The sequence below is a fragment of the Artemia sp. Qi Xiang Cuo genome, chromosome 7, assembly GCF_049724085.1.
Source record: "Artemia sp. Qi Xiang Cuo chromosome 7, ASM4972408v1, whole genome shotgun sequence".
Classification (NCBI taxonomy): domain Eukaryota; kingdom Metazoa; phylum Arthropoda; class Branchiopoda; order Anostraca; family Artemiidae; genus Artemia; species Artemia sp. Qi Xiang Cuo.
This window is the reverse complement of record NC_142800.1, coordinates 29,416,460-29,442,067: the sequence shown is the minus strand read 5'-3', so window position 1 is coordinate 29,442,067 and position 25,608 is coordinate 29,416,460. Positions and strand designations below refer to the sequence as shown.

The following is a 25,608-nucleotide window of genomic DNA, read 5'->3' as shown; positions in this document are numbered from 1 at the left end:
TATACCGTTATGATGTATTCATTTTAAGATCAATATAAAACAAACAAAAACTAAAAAATTTATTCAAAAGCAGTTTCACTCTGATTTGGTAACGATTTACGATCACGCGCAGCATTTCGCTTCCTCTTTTTCTGAAGATACTTGTCAACACCGCCACGGTTTTTCAATTCGTCGTATTTTTTCGCCAAATCGATCAACCGCTGGTCAGCTAGAAAAAAAATTCTATAAGCTTTAAGTGAAAACACAGAGAATAGAAATTGCTGAGCAAATATAACAGAGTTGACAAGTGGACACCTTGTGTGCAACAATTTTTTCGCAATATTCGGCTAAAAAGTTTTCCGTGTACAGTTAGTTTAGTTTTTCCTTATGCGTCAATCTGCAACCCGTAGCTAAATAAGCTAAAAAAAAAAGAAGAACAAAGAAACAGCAAAATTACCAGAAAAAGATATTACTAAGAGAGATTATTAGTATTTAATTTTAAATCTCACGGATATATCATCGGAGTCAAGTGATATCTTGTCAAATTAATTATTCATTTCAGCTTTCAGCACAAACATTATGCGTCAAATAGTCTTTACTTGGTCGTCTAAAATAGATTTTCTCATAGACATCAGTAAAAAAACTTTTATAACATTCTTTTTTACTGTATGCTTATCAAAACAGCAGTAAAATTGAGACAAACAACTGATACAGCGTGCTTAATTTGGACGGGCGATACAGATCTCAATTTGAAGAAAAATGATTTTGGTCCTAATAAGTTGACAAAAACTTAGAATCATACATTGGCTGAGTACATTAACGAAATTAATTATACTGAATATGGTTACATTAGTAAATTCTTAATGATCGATTAAAAAAGAGAAACTGAAGTACTCAATAAAGCATAATTATTGAAAACAATGAAACAACTGCAGAAAAATAATTAAATTTTTCAGATATCCAGGTTTTTTGTCTGGTGAATTATGGAGAACATTTTCAATTAAATTCAGTGGGGTGGGGCCCTTGAATCACTCGAGTGTTTAAGATTCTTAATGTAGCCTTGTGCGAAAACAAATTATATATCGCAGAAGTTTGGTTAAGAAGCAGATACAATCCGGTAGAGAAGCAGATTCAAGAAGTTCCAGAGCTCAAGAATTGCTTTTGAAATAAAGGCGTATCCAGTGTTTTAGTTCGGGGGGGGGAGGGGTAACAAAAACTTAAAAAACACATCACAAATTTGTTTATGTGCATTTTGTTACATTTTTACGTGTCATACAAAAACTTCGGGGGGAGGGGAGGTCAAACCCTGAGCCCCCATCCCCCTTTTTTGGATACGGTCTTGCTTTAAAGTTCTAGTTTATCTTTCACATCTAGATTTTTTTTTCTTTGAAAATTTAGATAGTCTTGGGCGATATCGAATATCGAAATATCGCACCAAAAATCGATATCGAATATCGAAACGTAAATATCGATATAAAAAATGATATTATTTCGGCTTCTTCTGGTATCTACCATTGAACGTCCAGCAGAATAGATCCAACATAGAAAATTGTTTCGCAAATGGCCGAGAAGAAGAATAACCTATCCAATAAACTGACTTATATATTACACAGCATGCACAACTGTATTCATAAGATGGCATAGGCCGATCTCAAAGAACGTTTAGTGAGGGTGGGCTGTCAAACGTTGCTGAGAACCTCCAGAAGGCTTGGATAGATAAAATACCTTCTAAGCTTATAGGCATTGTTCAGATCACACTCTTCACGGTTGCAAGGTACCTCAACCCGCGTCTCTAGAAATTGTATAGCTATTACCCTGACGATCTTCTCCAAGTTTAGAGTGAAATAGCTAAATACATGGATTGGGCCTTACTGGAATCTGTATCAGTAGATACAAGTGCAGGATCAAGAAACAAGCCAGTTTTTGGGGATCACATGATGAGGTTTTAGTAGTCAATTCAAGACAATCTTTGTCAGCAGCTGCATCTGTCACGGCTCTCTAGATTTTCAGTAAGGAGTCTTAAGTTCCAATAAAAACCGAGCCACTCAACAAAGTTGTCATAAAACTATTGTCCATGCCCACCACCAATGTCCATTCTGAGAGTGAATTCCAAGCCTGATTAGCTAATCAAATAGTTCGTGGTAACATGTTGTAAGCAAGGAGCAACTTGGCCAAATAGCAACCGAAACTGTAAAACACGGAGTTTTTTTAACAATAGATGTAACGACTGAATTGGATTTTCATGCCGACCCCAGATATATAAAATTCATCAAGTTTTATGTACCCATCAAAAGCAAGGAGCCTGAGAAAATTTGTATGATTTTTTAGAAAGGGCGGGAACGCCCTTAAAAAGTCAATTCGTCTTAATAAAAATCACAGATTCGGCATATCACAGAACCATACTCTAAGGATTTCTAGCTTCCATCTGAAAATATGTGAAATTTTGTAAGTTTTTCCAGAAGAAAGATCACAGGTGCGTGTTTATTTGTACTGTTTTTTTTTTTTTTTTTTTTTTTTTTTTTTTTTTTTTTTTTTTTGCAAGGATGATCGTATCGAACTAATAGCCATATAAAATAAGGAGAGGGCTTGATCGAACGGAAATTACAGTTCTATCTCCCCATTTCGTGACGAAACCGATTGGAAAATAACTAGATTCCCCCTCCCTCCCATGCTCCTTTTTTTACCAAATTCATCTGGTCAAAATTTTGAGATAGCCATTTTGATCAGCGTAGTTGAAAGGTCAAGTATCATACCTCTGGAGATGACACGACCCTGCAAGTCCTTAAAGAAAAGGGTTGTAAGTTATGAAATTTGTTTAGTGTTTACATATAATTTTTGTTATTGGGAAGTAAACACAAATGTTATTGGGACATTTTTAGGGGAGAGTGAATTTTATGTGGGGAGATACTTTCCAAGGGAGAATTTCCCATGGGGAGTTAAGTTTCTGAGGAAGAACTTTCAAAGGTAAACTATACACGGGGGAATTTACCAGAAATCTTATACAAAACTCTTTTTATTTGATTTAATTTTTCTTTGCAAATTTAATTTTACATATGGAGATATTCTGGGAAAATTGTCCAGGGAAAACTTCCAAAGGAGTTGTGATTGTCCAGGGGATTTTTCTTTGGGGGGGGGGGAGAGATTTTCCGCGGGAGAGATTCGCCAGGGGGGAATTTTACAGGGATAAACTTTCCATGGAGATATTACGTGGGGAAAATTTCCAGTAAAAATTTTCCACGGAGGGAAAATTTTCGGCATGTTTTGAAAAACGGATAGAAATTAGAAGAAAAATAAGTCTTTTTTCAAACGACAGTAGGCTAAAAATAATTTTCCTGGCAGAATTGTCAGCAAGAAGTTTTTTGGGTGAGTTTTCGGCAGGCATGGAATTTTCTGGGGGATGGAAGATCTTACGCGAGAGGAACTTTCCAAAGAAGAATTTTCTTGTGGGGGAGGGGATTTTCCGTGGACAAAAAAGGCGAATTTTCTGGAATTATTTGAAAACGATCAGAAATTAAATAAAAAAAACTAATTTTTCCACTAAATCTATGGAGTAATATTAAAACTTAAAACGAACAAAGGTTATCCCGTATATGAGAGCAAATCCCCGTCTTCAACACCTCGCTCTTTACGCTAATTTTTACTTTTTTACTTTTTGTCCCAACTATTTAAAAAGAATTTTGCTAAAATACAAAAAGAAACTTTGACGTGAAGAGCAAGGTATTGAGGAGGGGTTATACCCCTCATACACAGAAAAATTTCTGTTATTTTAAGTTTTAGTGTTGCTCCTTACTTTCAATTAAAAAAAAAACGATTTTTTATTTATTTAATCACTGAAAGGCTGAACCAATTCTCAGTGGAAAATATTGACATATTGCTGATTTGAATAGCCAAAAATAGCCGGTGGCCTATTTTTCGTTATCCTGAGCCCGAAGTATTGCAAATCAGGGTTTTTCTAATATTAATCCATGTAATTGAATTTCTGATGTGTTTTATTCATATTTGGGAAAAAAAATTGTGTTAAATGCTCTTTTTGTTATTGAATTGCTTTGTTATTGCATTTTTCCCAAACCCCAAAGTTAAGCTAAGCAAAAAAAAAGAGAAAAAAAAAATATCAATATATCGATTGTCGAAAATAAAAATATCGATATATCAGTATATCGTTTAATCAAATTATCGCCCAACACTAAAGTTAGATACTCGGTTCTTTCTATCCCAGATGATATGGCCATGATGATTTACGTTGGTAAGGAGCAAACAATGTTTTTAATGAATATTTATATGGGTATAATTATGAAGAATTTTCAGTGTTTTCTTTTTGTAGTCCACACTTGCAGCAATAGGGCGACAAAAAAAAAGCATTTTCACAGCCAGTTCTGCAGTAACAAAGGATTAAGAGATTTAAAATGATATCCTGAAATTAAGTTACATTCACCAGGAGGTCCTGGAGACCTTTTGCTGCAGAACTGGCCAACATTTTAAAATAGATGTGAATGCTGTTATTAGGATGCTTTGAAATACTAGTATTTGTATCTCAAGAAAATTCAGTTTCAGAAGGCCTATACATGTTAGTATTTATACAGTTATTAACTAGTATTAACTATACAAGTTAATACTAGTATTTATATATGAAGAAAATTCAGTTTCAGTAGGCCTGTACAAATTAGTATGTACCTAATAAAGACCAATATGTGTATCATAGTAAGCCAAATTTAAAAATAGGGATTTGGAGGGGAGAGTATATATTAAAAATATTCTCATTTTGACGCTGAAAAATATGAGTTACACTAGAGAAGTAACAAAAGCACAAAACTGAGAAAAGTCGAAATATTTCAAAAGTCTAAGATCTCATGTATATTTTTTTTTTACCATGGTTTTTTAACTTTTTATACTTTCCACGCTTTCGTTTTCTCAGTCTTCCGCAAATTTGTGAGCTCTTCTTGCCCAAAAAAGTGTCCAGGGGAAGTCTTTGTATAAGATTTGATTTCCATGAATTGGTCCCTGGCTACAAACTCTCCTTTTTTTCGTCCCTTTTTTGCTTGGTTTACGTTGCTTTTCTTTCTTATTATTTTTTTCTGCTAAAAAAATAAGTCCTTCTCGCTGAAAAAGGAAGTCCATCACTAAGTGGGGGTATCCAGACAAAATTTATGTTGACATGTCAGTGAATATGTTTTCTAGAGAATAGGATAGAAATGAAAGCAGTAGAATGTACTCCTCCATTAGCTAGAACCGGGAATGGAGGAAAAAGAATTCTGATCCAAAGGGACTAGTGCAACAAAAATTTGATGAGCCACAACAAAGGCAACCACGCAGCTGGCAAGGAGAAAAGGTGGGCATGAAGAAGTTTACAAATACCCAAATTGAGACAATAGAGCACGATTTTAATTTCTTTTCCAACACAAATAAGAGAACAAAATATTTTGAATGAGAAGCCATTAAGCACACAACTAAAAACTTACATTTTTTTACATAAAAAGGTGTCATCCCTTCCGCTACGTCAGCTTGTCTTTTTTTATTTTCCTCTGTCATTTTCAATTCTTCTTCCTTTCGCCTTTTCTCTTCCTTCAATTGATTGCTTAATCTTTGGATTAAGTACTTGATTTTGGCTTTTCGCTTTTCGTCTGTTTCTTCACCAAGTTCTTCCTTCAGTTTTCTCAGTTCTTCAGACCTCAGGTCATTTACAAATTCATACTGTTTTTTGAAGTGCTGAGAAATAAAGCGTAAATAAGATGCATGATTATATAGCTAAAGACACACACAGATCCACTCCTAAGGGAAGGAAAGAGGAACCAACTAATGCTACTAGAAGGGAGAATTTAAAAAAAACGAACAAACTATTCGTTTTAGGTCGCAAATTCTTGAGTTTGTCCAGAAGATTCTTCAAAGCAATCTTATAAAGGAGTAATTCCCTTCCTCATCCTTGCCCTCCCTCCCTCTATATACGGCTACGTTTACACAGCCAAATAAACAAAATAATCTGGAGCTATTTTGTCACATAGAAAGTGTTGGGATTTAAAAAATTACACACCTTTACATTGTCACTTAAATCCTCTGTTAAGGAGCTCATTTAGGCGTATTGGACTACCTTTTTTTTTGGGGGGGGGGGGGTAGCAATTTAGCTTTGAAACAAATTTATCGTAGCCTATCTCTAATAAACGAAGAACATAACATTTTCATAATGAAGAAATTAACGGTGAGAGAGAGCAAGGGAGGGAGCGAGAGAAAAAAAGAGGGACAGAAAAAATGAGTAAAAAAGAGAGAAAAGGAAACTAAGTGGAAGAGAGGGATATATAGAGAAAAAATTATGGCTTGATATCTCGCAGGAATAATTACATCGTATCATTATCATTAGAAGGGTAAAATACGCATTTTAAGCTGCTAAATGAAAGCGTAATGCTTTTCATAGGAATGAGACACCTAGTCACTATTAAAGTACCGAAAGAAAACAGACGTATCTACCGTCAGATGTAAAACATTTTTTTTTACTTTTTTGAGTAAAACCACTGCTTCTTTTGCTAATAACAGATCACAGATCTGCTATTACATAAGCAAGACTAATATAATAACATTTTTAAAGTTGAGGAACAATGAAGAGCATTCGAACAAATATATGAGCATCATGCACGTATCATTTTTGTAAACAATACGGCATGTCGTTGCTGTCTTGTTGATATCCCTACTTATTGGTGCTTATTATTTCCTAAATCTCGATGAAACAATCTTGTTGTGTGTTTGTGCTGTTGTGTGTTTGTTGTGTTGTTGTTGTGTGTTTGGTATCAGTTCCTATTCCTTAGGATAAAATCTGGCTAAAAGTCACTAGTATACAAATTCTGAATGGAAGCGTATTAAGGGAAAAGGATCGCCGAAGTTCGAAGAAAGTTTGTCATAGACAACAGTAGGAACAAAATAATACCTTGGAAGGTAAAAATATGTTAAAAAGTATTGAATAGATTGAGAAGGAGGAAGAGGCTGGATAGCTTTTTTAGCCTCAGGCGGCTCGGGTTGCAGCGAATTATTAGCAGTAGTAGTAGGCTAGTTATAAGAAAAAACATTACGAAACATATAAACGTACTGACACGGCCCCTATCTTAGAAAGTTGAAACATTTCTCAGCTAGATTTATTTCTCTTTTCAAATGTCTTTTCCCATTTTAAAGTGTCTTGTGATTTTCTTTACTTTCAGGAAAGTTACAGAGACAGAAAGAGACACAGAGAGACACTTACATGTCTGCTGAATTCTCCACAACGTATGTCAAACCTGGGATCTCTCTTTTCCTGCTTGACAACTTTCTCCTTCTTCCATTTACTCGGGGGTATCTTAGAGGAGACTTCACGTGGCCTATTTTTATTCGCACGATGACTTATTTCACCTCCTAAAAAGACATTAGAATAGCATTATTTGACATAAAATAAGAGGTACTAAAACCAAATTAAAAAAAAATTCCTAAGAAAACATCTAATGTATATTACATACTTTAGTATGAACGTGCTAAACATTTCTCTTTGGGAAGTTCAGATTTTTATTGAGCAAAGGTTACAACTGTCATTTAAAATCAATCAACGAGCTTTTATAAGCTTAAAAAACTGATGTTTTTTATAATAAATTTCACCTGAAGCTTAAAATTCCAAATACCAATTTTCTCCAAACAATCATTTGCCAGCATCTATGGATATTATGAATAACAATCAAATAATGAATGCATTACATATCTCAGGTATGTCATCTTTAATGACAGGTTTGTAAAAAATAAATGAATAAACAAAAACCTGGAGTGATGGATACTCCACCTCCACCTGAAATTCCCCTACCCTCCCATGTTTGCAGAATTCTTGCAGGTTTTTCACTTCAATTTCGATTTGGATATTTTAATTCAATTCAATAAACTAACAAAAAAAAACACAATGAGCTCTATACTTAGTGAGTCGACTAGTGTGAAAATAGAGCTAAAACCACTGAACCCAAAAGTTCATATGTTTATATAACAGATGTAGCTTATATTCCTTCGATTCTTAAACTATATTCTTCCCTCTTGGGCGTGTTAAAATTAACAAATCCTGTAGCACTTTAAATATATATATTTTTTTTTGTCCTGGGATTTGCAAACTGCAAGCCACCTACCCATAGTCACAATAGAAGTTAGATATTGACTAAAATTTCTAATTTTAAAGGTAAATTAACTTCTGCGCAGGTTAGCACAGACAAGGACCCCAAACCACAATGTTGTTCAAAGGAATTACGAGGAGCAGCAACTTAGCTAGGGGGGACAAGGGGGTGTATTTATCCCTGGGAGCAGCATTTGTTGGGGCGTCAAACTGTTTTTGTACTTAACAGTAAGGAAACAGCTGCGACATGTATGTCAAATAATCAAATTTTATGCAGGTTTCAAAGGTGTAGCCTCAACTAATTTTAGAGACATTTACCAAAAACTATTGACAGAAAAAAAAAATGCAGTTTAAAAAAAAATGGATGGCAAAAGTGGTAAAGTTTTTACAAAAATCGTACCATCAAAGTCAACTTGTTTCATAGCCCTAGAATAGGGGTGGTTATCGAGGCCAACTTATTTACTTTGGAGGCATATCTATTTAGAAAGAACTCATTCGACTTGAAAGTTTTAAGTATGATGCCTTTCTAATTGAAAGAATTCTAGCAAAATATAGAGTCACTATTCTAGAAATTTGATATTGTATAACACCAACCTTGATCCAAATGTGGCCGAAACGCCAAGGAACGAATTTTATAGGTAATCACAAATGAACAAATCTTTGTCCCCAACATTACAGAAAAAAACGAAGTGTTTTTTTTTTTCTGTTTTTTTTTTTTGTAATGTAGGGGACAAAGTTTCTCTCTTTGTATTAATTGTAAAGAGGATGTCTATGTTTTACATATGTTTGCTTGAGAATACCCGCCCGGAAAATACCCTCCGAAAAATACCCCCCGTGGAAAATGAAGTTTTCCAATTTTGAGAATTTGATTTGAGTTTTTTTTTTCCGTATGCCACTCACTAAAGTTTTCTCAAATTTTCAAATTTGGAAAGCTCCCCTCCCCCCATGGAAACATGGGAGGAGGGGGGTATTTTCCGGGAGGGTATTTTCCACGGAGGGTATTTTTCACGGGGCGGGGGGGTAGTTTCCTTGGGGAGGGGGTAAACACCTAGAATCCATTATCATGCATTGCTAACCTTACTGAAATTAAGAACTCCCACTTCTGGGTGTTTGATTTTTACTAAACATTGGCAAGGGGCTTCTAAGTTTGAGAATCAAGTGTACACTCACAAAATCCCTGGAGTTAACTTCCAAGGCACTGGAACTTAAAACTCTTCATGACTTGGAACCCTGATTCTCAAGTCCTTGAGAACAGTACCTTGAATTTTAAGGATATATTCCTAAAGCCCTAAAACTCGCCACCCATTACCAAAATCTAGGAAAGATTAAAAAACTAAAATAAAACGGAAATAGGAAATAAAAGGAAATATGTTTACGGTACTAGTACACTGAAAAGAAAAGCAAGAAAAAAAAAACAAAAAAGAAAAGAATTTTGAGTGTCGCTATTTTTCACAGAAAAACAAAAGTGGCTAATAATGTTGACATAAAAAAATCAATTAATAAAGCAATTTGAATATATACCTAAAACTTAACGTAAGAAAAAGACCCAGGGAGTCACCTTGGTAGGTTGTATCTTAGGCCAGGATTTTTTAAACATGGGCATTTAATTTTCTGAAAGAAGAGTTTTGGTTTCTATTAGCAAGGGTTGCTCTTTACTTATAGTTGTTCCCATGAACTGTTTGATCCAAGGCTCTTTTAAATATAAGCAAAGCTACCACTCCCACCTTCAATTCCCGTTTTCGCATTCAAGTTTAATATTCGTATGACAATACTTCAAGATTGATAATCATCCCTGAAAGACTGTACTCCTGAAAATGTTTCCTGGAAGAAGAAGGAGTCCAGAATATCAAAACATAGTATGGGATCCTCATTTCCTGAGATCCTCACTCCACAGTTTTCAAGGACAGCTCTTGGAATAAGCCTGTTTTAATAGCAATGTCCCCAAGTGGACGGCAGCAGGGGTGAGAGGACAAGACCACCAGTGATAAATAGGGAATTCATAAATATTCCCACTTAAATTTTGGTAAAAACAAAGCTGATAATTTTACTTGCATCCCCCCCTCTAAAAAATTTCCTGGCAATACTCACAATCCCCGCTTACCTCCTTCCCCCCACATTTTGTGCCCGTAAGCATATGAGTGTGAAAACTTTATGTTACAGAATAAGACGGGAACTATCACCCCACAGCACCTATATTATAGGCTAGTCAAAAAATATTTCTTGGAATGAAGGGAGAATAAAGATTAATTTCTACCCCACCCTCAAGCTTTATTATATAGGTAACTGAAGCCTCACTAAAATTGGAAAAAAATTGAGCATGAAAACACCCCCTACACAAAGATCCACCAGTTCCCTTCTATAATAACTGATGCTCAATTATACACCACTGTATATAACTTGATCAAGCCCAAAATGAAACAACCTAGATAAATGCAGCTATAAAATAACTGTCTATATTAAACATTTATTTTGTATGGACTATATGCTACTTTTAAGACGAATGCATCACTGCACAGCATTACTACCTCTGAGATCAGGAAGATCTCATATCTCAATATATAGTTTTTGATGATATTTAACCCTTTGATGGCTGGTGTCTCTTATAAGGCGCACAAAGAGTTTTGCCTATAGCTCCTTTTTGATTGGTTGAAACGAGAAATTATCTACATAGCCAGAAACAAGAGAACGAGAGCTATCGAATGGTATATTACTTTGCCCCTTTATGAGTCATCTAACAACGTTCGCACGGTACTGAATTTGACATGTTGAAATTTTTCGGATTTTGTTGAATGAAATAAATCTGACTCGGGTAGTATTGAAGCTTATGTTGCTTGGTCAAGGAAAAAAATCTTGTAGTGTTTGTTAGTGTCTGATGGTTCCCTCTGTCTTATTTTTATTCAAAACTTTTTATTCATCCACAAGCAAGGACGGTTTAGAAGTATGCTTCTTGTAAGACTCTTCTGCCCTGAGAGAGAAAGTACAATACTAAGCCACAAAAAATTTCAATATCGTTCAAACATGTTCCATAAACAATCATAGAATTGTTCCCACTTTCTATGAGCTTCTCATTCAACAGGAATATTTTTCAGTAATGTAGCTATCAGAATCTTCCAGGAAATTATGAAATACCGTACCCAATTTTGATCCTGATTGACCTATAAACAGCTAATTTATAATAATTGATCCTGGTTGACCTATAAACAGCTAGTTTATAATAATTGATCCTGGTTGACCCATAAATAGCTAATTTATAATAATTGATCCTGGTTGACCTATAAACAGCTAATTTGCAGATATAAAGATCAGTTTAAATGAATGGATTTGTTTAAAACCGTTAGGCCATCCATATATAACCCACGCATTATCCGCCAAGTTTGCCAGTTTATTGTCTACTATCAGCAGCTGAAGAGCCATTGAGATTATGGAGCCCTCAACCTCTTCATTAGTCAATGAGGCAACAGCAAGGAGAGAAGAAAGTCTGCAGGAAACACTGTGGAGGCGACATGAAGGACGACTAAGGAGAGTGGATCTCAGCACTGCTGTTTCCTATATATTAGAGCCGGACGGCGATCTCTTTGATCTGAATTTGGAGGAATCTGAAGACGACAATGATCTTCTCTTTTGCGAATCAGCTGAAGACGAGCACGATCCTAGTTACGATGACAGCGACGACGAATACGATCTACCACTCAGTCGAAGAGCAAAGTCTCACCTAAAGTCTGCAAAATCCCTCCGCAATGAAGCCGAAGTAGAGTGGTTCCTAAATCTTCGGCTGAAAAGAGACGAATCTGGAAGAAAACCCCTGCGCCAGAGAATAACGTAGGCTGGAAAGGACAAATACCAAGTCCCGACTCGTTTCTGGTTACTCCAATCCCATTCTTCCAAAAGTTCTGCGACTCTGAAATTATAAGCATCCTTATATAAGAGACGAAACGGTATGCTCTGCAGGAAAAAGTCTTGGAGCTGAAATGTACTATCAAAGAAATGGAACAATTCCTGGGAATTGTATGACTTTGAAATTTACAGTGGTAAGGGAACCACTGTCGGTTCAGACCTTGGTGTTGGTGCTGATGTGGTGCTCTGCCTAGTCGAATATCTCCCGAAAAAAACAGAACTTCAAAGTGTTCTTTGACAATTTTACAGCAGTTTTCATTTAGTAGAAAAGCTGTGGGAAATGGGAATCCAGCCAGTAGGCACAGTCCGAATAGACGAAATATGCAAAGTAAAACTTCTGCCCTTGAAAGCTGACGAAAAGCGAAAAAGTTCCATAAGAGAATTATTTGATTAGCAAGTTGAGCAACATTCTGGAATATTAGTGACCAAATGATATAACAAAAAGCCCGTCCATCTTATTTCTTCATGTTTTGGGCCTAACACCTTTGATCAATGCAAATGATGGGACAAAATGAGGAAGGCTCAAATCAATGTAGCCCGACCTCATGTCATCAAAGAGTATAACAAATCCATGGCCGGGATGGATTTGAGTGACATGTTAATAAAGCTATGTTGTACTATTATTAAGGGGTAGAAGTGATACATGCGCCTAATCAATTACTTCCTTGAAGCCAGTGTAGCCAATGCATGTTTACGGTACATGTACAATTATCCCTCTGATGCTGAAAAGCCCCTATCCCTTGTTTGCTTTCGTACAAATATTACTGACTGTCTGCTAAGAGGTGCAGTCATCCCTGCAACAAGGAAAGGTAGACCACCAAGCGAGTCTCCAGTTACTACCAGACCACAGAGAAAACTAGGAGTGACAGCATTCCCAGTTCCAGGGTTCGCTTTGACAACACGGCGCACTAGCCTGAGATGGTGGACGAAAGACAAAGATGCAAGTCCTGTGCAAAACACGCTCACACGTTTGTCAAGTGCCTGAAGTGTAATATGCACCTTTGTTTAGCCAAAGACAAGATTTGTTTCAAAGCATACCACTCAAGTGTTTAAGTAGACTGTTTCACTATTTGCCTGATATGCCTTTTAATATCCATATTCCATGTGAAATGAATATTTAAAATAAATGATTTTCCTCAGTTGTCCCTATGTCATGGACACCTAGGAAACTAGTAAAAAGCAAAACCAAATTTTTCTAGGCACAGTTTCATAATTCAGCCATCAAAGGGTTAATTGATATTTTATATATCCAATATATATCCAATATTTTAATGGATAGCAATTTAACTTGCTTTGCAGCAAAACTGTGGTCTTTCATTAAAAATGTCATAAAATGTACCTTTGCAGCGGCATAATTTCTTTCGCTGTTTTGAAAGGGCAGAAGAACTTACAATTTTCATTCAAATGAGCCCTTTCCTTATTTTATAGGAAACAACAAATACACTCGCATTTGTAATCATCGATCTTAAAAAAAACACGTAATTTCCCACTTCTATAGATAGGTGCCTGAAGCTTCTGGAACAGTGTTCTCTGATATGCTATCTTTGATGATGTAATTTATATTAAAATCATATTACAGCTATGGATTGTTTTCTCCTTTTCGAATATATGGCAAATTTTCTCAGTAACTCAGTAGTATTCTTGTAATTTTTGGTAAATGGCAACAGGAAATGTGACCTGTAAACGGTACCTGTAAATGGTCACAAATGTGACCAGTAAATGGCTCAATTTTCTATTGACGTGCAGCATATTTCATAAAGCTATTGAGAACCAATGTTGGAACATTTGGTTCATCATCAGACCAATCATAAACATTCTTGATCCGAAAAAATATCCCTGTTGAATAGGAAAAATCCTATTGTACAGAAAGGAGACAACATGTTTGCTGGGCTAAAAAAATTTTAGGGATTGCTATGAAGTAAGCACTGACACTTTATAGTTTGAAATTTGCTGCCCTGGGTCGATATTGAGCTATTTATTCAATTTCTTTTGAAGTATGGATTGTAAATAGCCTAGGACGGCTACATCTAAGGGTTATAGGCTAGTCTATGTGACCAATGAGCAGAGAATGTAAAGAGCATTACTGACTTGCTCGAGCTAATAACTTATGGATGAAAATGGCTCCCATGGTTATACAGAAGAAGAATAGGGCACATTTTGTATGTTTAACAAATTGTTTTAAGAGGTTCATGAAACGTGTTACTGTTGACCCATCTGTTTCGTTAGCTAGACCTAGCACTAAAATGAAATAAATTTTTTTGAAAAAAGGCTGATGTAAATTAGAAACGTTTGATACCAGTTCGCCTCTTTTTTGAATAAACTGCTTCAGCAAAATTTTTTGTTCCAAGGCGTTCTTTTAACTCCTGCAGTTCTTCAAAGGATAATTTTGACAGCTCCTCCGGAATGTTTGCCTAAAAGAAAAAACAAAAAGAATATAGTGAGAAAGAGAAGGGTAAACACAAAGGCATATTGACATTCTGAGCTTGGGGAGCTTTACAGTAGTCCACCACGAACTTCTTTTTGATGACATCTTTCCTGATATTGTGACATACAACAGTAGTCAGCCCTTAACCAAAGTTGTTTGTATCCTCTTGTGTGTTCTTTGCTGTTTCTATTTTTTTCTGGATGTAAGAAGGGATTTGGCTCTCTTAGAGCTTGTGATAGTCTTGCAGAAATACATGTGATTTTATTTTGCATTAAGACGACTAACAAACCTAAGAAGAGATCCTGGTTCATTGCTTGCCTAGTATTAATTCCCTTTCAAACAGAGAAAATACCTCATGGTATATGCAGGTACGGGGTATAAGGTGGGACATGGTACTTATCTGCCATCTAGCATTCTTTAAAAAATTCAATAAAGTCACCTAGTATAGTTCATTCAATGGCGGATATGACAGTTCTATCAATTTGGGAAGTTGCTATTTTCGTTTTTGAGAAAATTAACTTCAAAGTTTTGGCTATACCCCCAGAAAAATATTTGGGCAATAGTTTGTGTTTTATTTTGTAACGGTTTGCAGAAACTGTGTGTGTATGATAGCAAACGAAAGCTAAAACATCAGGCCATGTTGTGTGGCCATCTTGTGGAAAAACATGCAACTGTAGAAAAAATTTGCAAGTAGAGGTCGCATGGTATATACCGGGACAAGGACAAGTGGTATATAGTGGGACATGATATACCACATGTTGGAACCTTTGGTTCTTGTTTTTTAAGATAAATGTTCTTTCTTTTTCTCTTTTTGGTTCGTAATTATTGCCTTTCCTCTTTGTGGCAATCTTTAATTTTCTCTTAGTAGTGGTAACACCATTTTCTTTTTCTTTTATTGTGTAGGCAGTTAAAGTCACAAATTGTAACTGCGTAGCTATTTGTGGATTCAGAAGGAAGTGATGATAGAAAAATGATTCTTGATGATGACAGTGATGACTCAATGAAACTAGGTGAATCAGAAGATGAAAGTGAGACAGAGGAAGAAGTCTTGGATAGTATCTCCACAGGATATTTTCTTAAAGTTGTTTATAAATTTGAGCAATTTCCTCGGTCTGTCCAAGAGAAAAACGAGAACAGTGTCGGAGTGAGTGTCATGAGCATGGCCGGTCTAAAAAAGTGGAAGTGGCCGCGTCGAGAAGACTCAATATTTTATCCAAGGGAAGACATTTTGAAAAGCTGTCGCCTCCTACCCCACCACCCAGTACAGCTTCCAGAGCAGCATCATACTTTTTGTTTGCTGAATGGTAGTCTAGTCTTGTGCCTAAGATATTTTTACTTTTGAAGTCGAATTTGTAATATAGTCTTTATATGACGAATGGTCTAAGTTTCCAGCCAATACATAAATCTTTTACTCTGCCCAAGAGTAAACCACCTTATTTCCCAAGATATACCACCCCTGGTACTTAGTGGGACAAATGGTATAAGCAGGGACACCCCCCTTTTTTTCTTCTAGCTATACAAAAAAAATCTGGAAAAATCACAGTTTATGCTGTAATTTGGGGCTTTCATTTTAGCCATAAACCATTTTTCTACTCCAATGTTAACCATACATTTTGGAGGTTTTCAAAAATCCGTCCCTGGATATACCACTCTCCTCTACAATAAGAGATTAGAGAGTACCTTACAATATGTCTTTAATGAAAATTGACAATAGGTTCTTAATCTTGGATATGATTTATGTAGTTGGGATTCGCTAATAGTTGAAACTAGGCTAGTTAGGTTCTGGAAAGGATAATAAATGATCCACGTGCAGAAGTAAGCACAAGTTTCATAAGGGTTACTCCATTAAAAATAACCTCATTGAATTAATTGATATTGTCTCAAAACTCCTAGACAGAGATCTTCCAATGGACACCATTCTGATGAACCATACAAAAATTGAGTCTATAATGTCTATAATGAGGTTATCACATACCAAAAATGGTACCATCTGAAGAACAAACTGACATTATACACAGACAACACAAAGCTACTAGGTCAGGTGAGATGTAAAAGAGAACTCAAATAAGTTAAGGAACACCTTAACAAGCTTTCAAGATGGTCTAGACTGGAGCCTGTAATTAAAAGCCTTCAAATCCAAAGACAGAAACCAAAATGGATGTTAAGGCCATGGAGAATGTTCAGTGCCTAGCCACCAAGCTTGTACCATACCTGCAAGAAAAGCCTTATGAAGAGCATTTTAGATCCTTAGAACTCACAATGCTGGTGTACAGAAGAAAAGAAGAAGATGTCATCATGACTTGCAGGTTGATTGAACATGTAAGTCTAAGTTTCATTTTCCCCCCTCCCCCCCCCCCTTCTAGCACCACAGCCAGAAATTAAAGGTCCCAAGAAGTCAGCAAAACAAGCATCATAGCTTCCATGTTGTTTGCTCTATGCCATTGTGAAACAGTCTCTTGGATGCCACTTTTCAATGCAAGACTGCTGAATCATTCAAGAAGAATGTTGGTCATAACTGGACAAATGCAGAAAGAAAGCTGACCTGAGATACTGCCAAACCTTGATGAGTCATACCCCTAGCAAGATTCTCTACAGAAGGTTCAACACCACATTATCTTGCTGGCCAGGTGATTTAAGGTAAATATAATAGTTTAGCATGGTGTCTAAGCTATTATTATAACTGCCCAGTCTAATCCTGCGGCTAGGAGCCGTTTTAGACCATTCAAAAGAATGAAAAAATAAAAACAAACTGTTCCATTCTTGGAGAAAAAACTGAAAAAAATTCAAAGGTAGTCTTAAGAGATTCACTTTTTATTGTGAAGTCAGAAGTCAAAACTACAGAAAAACCCATGGCTTAGATTTAAAAAGATCAAATCTGGGTCAACCAAACCTCCCCTTTTTTTCTTTGCTGATGGTGCTGCCCAGGTTGTTGGACTTATTTGCTTGTTTGGCCCCCCCCCCCCACTCTTTTTTAGTGTCCCTTTTAATTTATATATATATTTATATAAAAAACTTTGCAGTAACTAAAAAAATAACTTTACAGCACAGTAGCCTACCACTTTTATTTTAATAAAATGTTTCCTTCTATGGAGCTGCTAATATAGTATGTAACCATACCCTTTAAATATCTTATAATAGAACTTTTGTAATGATATTACAGTTGAAGCAGTTATTAGCTGTACAACTAACCTACAGGGTATCTTAATTTACCCTATGATCCTTGCAAAAAACCATAATCAGGGTTGCCATCCAGTGAGAAAAAATCACTAGATTCTTGAAAAAGAAATCACTAAACCAGCACATAAATCACTAGATTATTGACCAAAAATCATTAGAATCATAATACTCGGTATTATTGTAATTAATAATCGTTTTGTTTCTTTACCATATTCTATACAAGTGCAGCTACAGGAAGAGGGTAAAACTACCCCCCAAGATGTGAAAAAATACCTTTAGATTGATGTTTTTTTTTCTTAAGCAAAAATTACCCTTCAAATTTCTAGAAATGTCTATTTGCATCTTTATGCAGAGAACAGAACAAAATCCTCCCTGTATGTTCCCAAATTGGTACCCTCGGCTTTTCCCCTGGTCACTGAAAATTGGTTATTGGTGATCTAATCAAAATATTTGTTTTTTTTAATTTTTTTTCCCTTGTCAATCTGTAAACCCAGTTTTTTTCCAAAAAATATATAAACGATTTTTCTTTTTACTCTAGTTGAGCTATACACCAGAAATAATTGTGAATATGACCTTTTTATAATTTCATGGAAAAAGTTTGTCCCACTCTTTACAAATCAAACAGTTCATGGTAATGAACTGTAAGTAAGGAGCAACCCAGCTCAATGATAACCAAAACTCTAGAAAACGGGATTTTGATACCAATAGATACATCAAAAGAATCAAATGTTAATGAATATTTCCAATATATAAATTTCATCAAGTTTAGTCTTACCCATAAAAAATTATGCACCTGAGAAAATTTGGCTGATTTTCAAAAAAAAGAGGGAAAGACCCCCCTAAAAGTTATAGAACCTTAATGAAAATCACACCATCATATTCAGCGTATCAGAGAGCCCTGCTGTAGAGGTTTCAAGCTCCTATCTATAAAAATATGGAATTTTGCATTTTTTGCCAGAAGAAAGATCACAGATGTTTATTTGTTTGTTTTTTTCCAAAGGGGTGATCGTATCGACCCAGTGGTCGTAGAATATCGTGGGAGTGCTCATTGGAACGGAAATTAAAAGTTCTAGTGCCCTTTTTAAGTGACCAAAAAATGAAGGGCAACTAGGCCCCCTCCCTCACTCATTTTTTTTCCGAAAGTCACCCGATCAAAATTTTGAGATAGCCATTTTGTTCAACATGTTCGAAAATATAATAACTATGTCTTTTAGGATAACTTAATCCCCCGAAGTCCCCAGGAGCAGGGCGGAAAGTTATGACCTTTACCCAATGTTTACACATAATATTGGTTATTGTGAAGTATACAGACGTTTTTAGGGGGGATTTTTTCTTGTAGTGGGAGGGGGGGTCGGGGGTTATGTGGGAGGATCTTTCCCATGAAGGACGTTTTAATGGGGGAAAGGACATTGCTATGAAGGGGGTGCCGGATTTCCCAGCATTATTTTAAAAAAAGATCATAAATTAAATGAAAACAAAACAAGCTTTTCAACTGAAAGTAAGGAGCAACATCAAAACTTAAAACGAACAGAAAATATTACGTATATGATTGGGGTCACCCCCTAGTCAATACCTTGCTCTTTAAGCAAAAGATTTTTTAGTACTTTCATAAGAGCTATTTATTCTAATTAATGGACTTTTGTGATTAAGGGGTCATTTTTAAAAAATTGGAACAAAATTCGAACTTTAGCTTAAAGAGCAAGGTATCGACTAGGGGGCGAACCCGCTAATATATGTATTAAAAATATATGAATATAGTAGTTTGTTACGTATATTTATTACTAATAAAAACGTTCGTAAATAAAATTAAACAAGTTTCGAGAAAGCCAATTAACCAAATAAAAGTAAAATTAATATGCAATTTTTTTTCAATTATTCCTGTATGGTGAGCAAAAATCAAAACCTGCATTAATTTTCAACTGAAAGTAAGGAACAATGTTAAAACTTAAAACAAACAGAAATTGTTCTGTATATGAAAGGGGTTGTCCCCTCCTCAACGCCTCGCTCTTTACACTAAAGTTTGACTTTCTCACAACTCTAAAAACAATAAAAAACTTTAGCGTAAAGAGCAAGGTGTTGAGGAGGGGACAGCCCCTTTCATATACGGAATAATTTCTGTTTGTTTTAAGTTTTAACATCGTTCCTTACTTTCAGTTAAAAAAAACTTGTTTTTCTTATTTAATACTTGTAAAGACTACATGACTTTTTAGGAATGAATGCGCAACCATGTAACATTACTTCTTCCCCAACTGAGAAGCTTTATTTGTAGGTTTTTAAGACTTTCGAGTCAACTGTCTCAGAATTTATAATTGATAACAACTTTGGTACTCCATGTTTGGTGCCCCAGCCTGGCAGAAAAGGGTCTAGAAATACCAGATAAGCCCTCTCCTGATATTCTAGGACCATTGGTCTGAGGCAGTCACCCCTGCAAAAAAAGATGAAAAAAAAACAAATAAAAAGTATCCCTGATCTTCTTGGGAAAGAAAAAAAGTACAAAATTCGCCATTTTCGTAGATAGGAGCTTGAAACCTCTACAGTAGGGCTTTCTGATATGCCAAATCTGATGGTGCAATTTTTATTAAGATTGCTTAAAGTTTGGCGGATTTTTTACCTCTTTTCAAAAATCAGGAAAATTATCTCAGGATTGTAGCTTTTGATGGGTAACATCAAACTTAAGAAACTTAAAATATTCTGAATCAACATAAAAAACCAACTGTCTTGATTCATTAATTGTTATCCTGTTGTAGAGTTTTGGTTATTATGGGTCCGAGCTACTCCCTACTTACAGTTAGTTGCCACAAGCTGTTTTATTTTTGACAGCATACATTCTACTTGTATTTTGGAATCAAACAGCTCATGGTAAAGAACTGTAAGTAAGTAGCGACCCGGCTCAATAGTAACCAAAACTAAAAAACGGAATTTTGATACCAATAAATATATATCAAACAATCGGCCCTAAAAAACGGTATTTTGATCCCAGTAGATACATCAAATGAATCAGATTTTTATGCTGATTTCAAATATATAGGTTTCATTAAAATTAGTCTTATTCATCAAAGGTATGGGCCTGAGAAAATGTTCCTGATATTGAAAAAAGGGAGAAACAGCCCCTAAAAGTCAACTGGTCTCAATGAAAATCACACCATCAGATTCAGCACACCAGAGAACCACATTATATAGGTTTCAAGCTCCTATCTGCAAAAATGTGGAATTTTGTATTTTTTTGCCAGAAGAAAGATCACAGATGCACGTTTTTTTTTGTTTTTTTTTTACAAGGGTAGCCTATTTGTATCAACCCAGTGGTTCTAGAATATCAGGAGAGGGCTCACTGAAATGGAAATTAAAAGTTCTAGTGCCATTTTTAAGTGACAAAAATAATTGGAGGACAACTAGGCCCCCTCCCCCGCCCCTTTTTTACAAAAAATTTACGATAAAAATTTAGATATAGCCATTTTTTTCATAATAGGTGAAAGGCCCAATAACCACACCTTTGGGTATAAAATCACCCCCCCCCCAGACCCAGGGGAAAGGTCCTTAAGTTTTAAAAATTGTCCATTGTTTACACATAGTATTTGTTATTGAGATAAAGGCATACCTTCTAGGGGGGGAGGCAAATTTTCTACTGTTTTTTTTTTCCACGAGGGAATTGTCCATGGGGAGGGAAGTTTCCAGGGAGCGTAATTGTCAGGGGAAATTAGCCAGAATTCTTAAACAAATTTCCTTTTATATGTTTTGCTTTCTATTTTCTGTCTGAATTTTATGCAGAGTGGTTAAGAGTAATTGCCAAGGGTAAATTTTCACCGGGATTGAATTGTCTAGAGGATATTTCCATGGGGAGGGGGTTTCTCCGTGGAGGTGGGGCGAGATTTCCTGGCATTATTTTAAAAACGATCAGAAATTGAATTGAGAAACAAGTTTTATCAACCGAAAGTAAGGAGCAACAATAAAACTTAAAACGAACAGAAATAATTACGTATATAAAGGGTATTGCCCCCTCCTCAATACCTCACTCTTTACGCTAAAGTTTGAATTTTGTCCCAATTCTTTAATAGTGAATCCTTAAACACAAGGGCCATTTAATTAGAACAATAAGAAGTTTTTTTTAAGTAGTAAAATACTTTAGTGTAAAGAGCAAGGTGTTAAGGAGGGGGCAACCCATTAAAATGAACCCTCTCCCAATTTTCTAGAACTGTTGGTTTGATACAATCACCTCTGGGAAAAAAATTAACATGTATCTGTGATTTTCCCCCTTGCAAATAATACAAAATTCAACACTTTTGCTGATAGGAGCTTGAAACTTCTACAGTAGGGTTCTCTCATATGCCAAATCTAATGGTTGGAATTTAATTAAAATTCTTGTACTTTCATTGGGTATTTCCTCCCTCTTCCAAAAATCAGGCTAATTTTCACAGTTTCTTACCCTTTGAAGAGTAAAACTAAGGTTAATGAACCTTATATATTTGGAATCAACATTAAGCTGATGATAGCCTATATGGATTGATATCAAAATTCTATTTCTAGAATTTCAGTTAGGCTACTATTGAGCCTTGTAGATCCATTCTTACAGTTTGTTACCACAAACTGTTTGATATGTTAGCACATAAATCCAAAAACTTAAAGAATAGGACATTATTTCCAGTTTCAATTACAAATAAGAAAATTAGGAGAATTATCTAATTTTCAATTAGATATCAGAAGTAGAAATTAAACTCATTAGACAATTCCCAGAGTAGATACCCCCCCCCCCTTACTCCCGAACAATTACAATCATCAAACTACAATCAATTTAATCTATATAGTTATACTACAAATCCTATTATAAAAAGCACCAAGTCCTATTTGTTTTTTCAATGATTTTTTTTTTTATTTAGAAAATTATACTTAATGTAGCCTACATCTACCTCCTTAATTTTCAATTACTCTATTTTTTTTCTACTTGCAACTGTAGAGGGTGTATTCATATTCACTCCACTTTCAAAGGTTTTAACAGAAGAAAATCTAATCTAGAACTGACAGACTACACAGAAAAAAATGGAAAATTTTTGGCAGTTCATATTATTGACTTATGAATAAAGTGAACATACTACTTGATGCCCTTTTTTATGCTCTTTATGAACATACTTATCATTTTTGTTGGAAATTAATTTTCCCCTGCCCCTATACATACCAACTCAGGGTATATATTTGCACATAAGGGGAGGGGGTGGGGGTAATGTTTAAACTTACCTCTCATTTGCATCAGAAATAAACTTTACCCCTCACCCTAATGTGCAAATATATACCCTGAATTGGTATATATAGGGGTGGGGTAAAATTCATTTCCAACAAAAATGATTGTTATATTTGGAAAGAGCATAAAAAAGGCATCAAGTAGTATGTTTACTTCATTTGTAAGTTAATAATATGAACTGCCAAAAATTTACCAAAAAAACTACAAATATGAAGACAAAAATTTGACTTCAGCAAATTTTGTAAAGTTGGAAGTAGGGAAAATTTTGGATAAGGTTTACATTAACAGACTAATCAGATAGATAAAAAAAAACATACCACTAGCATCAGAATTTCATCCTGAGTCCAAATATAACACTCATTTCTATTGCAAATTATTTTCAAAATTACTTCTAAGCTTCTTTAAGTTTCTTCAATTTTACCCCCAACCCCCCTAAAATGTGCAAATATATACTTTACCCCCAACCCCCCTAATGTGCAAATATATACTCAAACCCCCCTAATGTGTAAATATATACCCCAAACCCCCCTAATTTGCAAAGATATAGCCCCAAATTAGATAGTTCAAATGTAATCTGCTGCCCGGCACGTTTTTTTGTAGTTCTTGTTTTGTAACAGTTGATTGAATTTAGAGGTACATGGGTTGTAACAAGAGAGAATTTGCAACAGTCTTGGCTTTTCTCTGTCTACAATTAGCCATGTCTTGATGCAACCTATTGCAAAATACTTAATAACTTCAATTCAAAATCAATATTTGGACTCAGGATGAAATCTTGATGCTGGTGGTATGTTTTTTTTATCTATTTGATTAGTCTGTTAATATAAACCTTATCCAAATTTTTTTGGTAATTTTCCAATTAACTAGCCTAAGTTAGCCAGTAAATATTTACCAAATCATATTATTGACTTATAAATAAACTGAATATACCACTTGATGCCCTTTTTTATGCTCTTTCCAAATACAATAATTTTTGTCAGAAATGAATTGCACCCCCACCCCTATATACCAATTCAGGGTATATATTTGCACATTAGGGTGGTGGGGGTAAAGTTTAAACTTATCTCCCATTTACATCAGAAATAAAATTTGCCCTCACCCCCCCCCTAATGTGCAAATATATACCCTGAATTGGTATATATAGGGGTGGGGGTAAAATTCATTTCTGACAAAAATGATTATTATATTTAGAAAGAGCATAAAAAAAGGTGGTAAATTTTTACCAAACCATATTATTGACTTGCAAATAAAGTAAACATACCATTTGATGCCTTTTTTTTATGCTCTTTCCAAATAGAATAATCATTTTTGTCAGAAATGATTTTCACCCCCACCCCTATTTATACCAATTCAGGGTATATATTTGCACATTAGGGGGGTGGGGGTAAATTTTATTTTTGATATAAATGAGAGGTAAGATTAAACTTTCCCCCAACCCCCCTAATGTGCAAACATATACCCTGAAATGGTATATATAGGGATGGGGGCTAAAATTCATTTCCAACAAACATGATTATTATATTCATAAAGAGCATAAAAAAAGGCATCAAGTGGTATATTCACTTTATTTGTAGACTAAGTCAATAATATGATTTGGTAAATATTTACCAGTTTATATAAATGATTTATTATATTTGGAAAGAGCATAAAAAAGGTGGTAAATTTTTACCAAACCATATTATTGACTTGCAAATAAAGTGAATATACCATTTCATGCCTTTTTTTTATGCTCTTTCCAAATATAATAATCATTTTTGTCAGAAATGACTTTCACCCCCACCCCTATTTATACCAATTCAGGGTAGGCTATATATCTGCACATTAGGGGGGTAGGGGTAAATTTTATTTCTGATGTAAATGAGAGGTAAGATTAAACTTTCCCCCAACCCCCCTAAAGTGCAAACATATAGCCTACCCTGAATTAGTAGGCTATATATAGGGGTGGGGGCTAAAATTCATTTCCAACAAAAGTGATTATTATATTTATAGAGCATAAAAAAAGGCATCAAATGGTATATTCACTTTATTTGTAGGCTAAGTCAATTATATGATTTGGTAAATATTTACCAGTTAGCCTATTGTCTTGATGATAATGGTCTGGGGTCATAGGCCTATCTGATATGGACATATGGTGAGAAATTGGAAGTTTCAAGGGGTGGTATATTTGCATAAATACTAGGCTAATCTGGAACATATAAGAAACTGAGTGAATCGCTAGGCTATTTTGTTTTGTATGATTTATTCAATTGAATCATGAATCTACACCCTATATTGTGAAAAATCACCAGATTTAGGAAAAAATCACTAGTTTTAGAACAAAAATTACTATAAATCACTAGATAGAAAAAAATTACTAGCCTAGGCATCATAAAAAATCACTAGAAATAGTGATAAATTGCTAGGGGTGGCAACTCTGACCATAATTTGTGTTGAAATGTCAGAACTCACCTTATGATCTGTTTCATCAGAGAATTCTTCATCCTCACTGGTACTAGAATCAAATCTTTTGACATTCATACTTTGTTTTGATTCTTCTGCGACTTCCGTGCAGTGTTGCCGACTCTGACATCAAAAACGAGTGCAAATCAAGGCCAAAACATTGTTTTAAAAAGACAGCAAGTCAAAAAGTTTGCATACGCGCTGCTCAAATAGTTACAGGCACTAAGACATGGCTAATTGTAGAAAAATCCAAGACATATAGTCCAAGTGAGTGAGAGGCAAATCTGGGATAAGCCCTTTTTGGGATTGTGTAAAAATTATGGCATTTTATTTGTTGATAAATAAGTCTATCTATCTATCAGTGTTACT

The 25,608-nt window shown here is 35.1% G+C and overlaps 1 protein-coding gene across 1 annotated transcript; it reads right to left on the bottom strand.

The window, feature by feature from the left end:
- Window positions 1-25,358, bottom strand: LOC148950142 (ribosomal RNA processing protein 36 homolog). Its single transcript, XM_089091470.1, has 5 exons — window positions 25,249-25,358; window positions 14,268-14,382; window positions 7,199-7,347; window positions 5,436-5,682; window positions 1-208 (listed from the first exon to the last, which is right to left on the bottom strand). The coding sequence occupies exons 1-5, from the start codon at window positions 25,315-25,317 to the stop codon at window positions 60-62; spliced, it is 729 nt and encodes a 242-aa protein (XP_088947596.1). The 5' UTR covers window positions 25,318-25,358; the 3' UTR covers window positions 1-59.
- Window positions 25,359-25,608: the final 250 nt, after the last annotated feature.

Excerpts from the sequence above, each read along its gene's own strand:
- LOC148950142 (XM_089091470.1), bottom strand. The coding sequence starts at position 25,317 with ATGAATGTCAAAAGATTTGATTCTAGTACCAGTGAGGATGAAGAATTC. Across the intron at positions 5,683-7,198 it reads GTGGAGAATTCAGCAGACAT|CACTTCAAAAAACAGTATGA; the intron begins GTAAGTGTCTCT and ends TTTATTTCTCAG. Across the intron at positions 209-5,435 it reads ACCTTTTTATGTAAAAAAAT|CTGACCAGCGGTTGATCGAT; the intron begins GTAAGTTTTTAG and ends TTTTTTTTCTAG.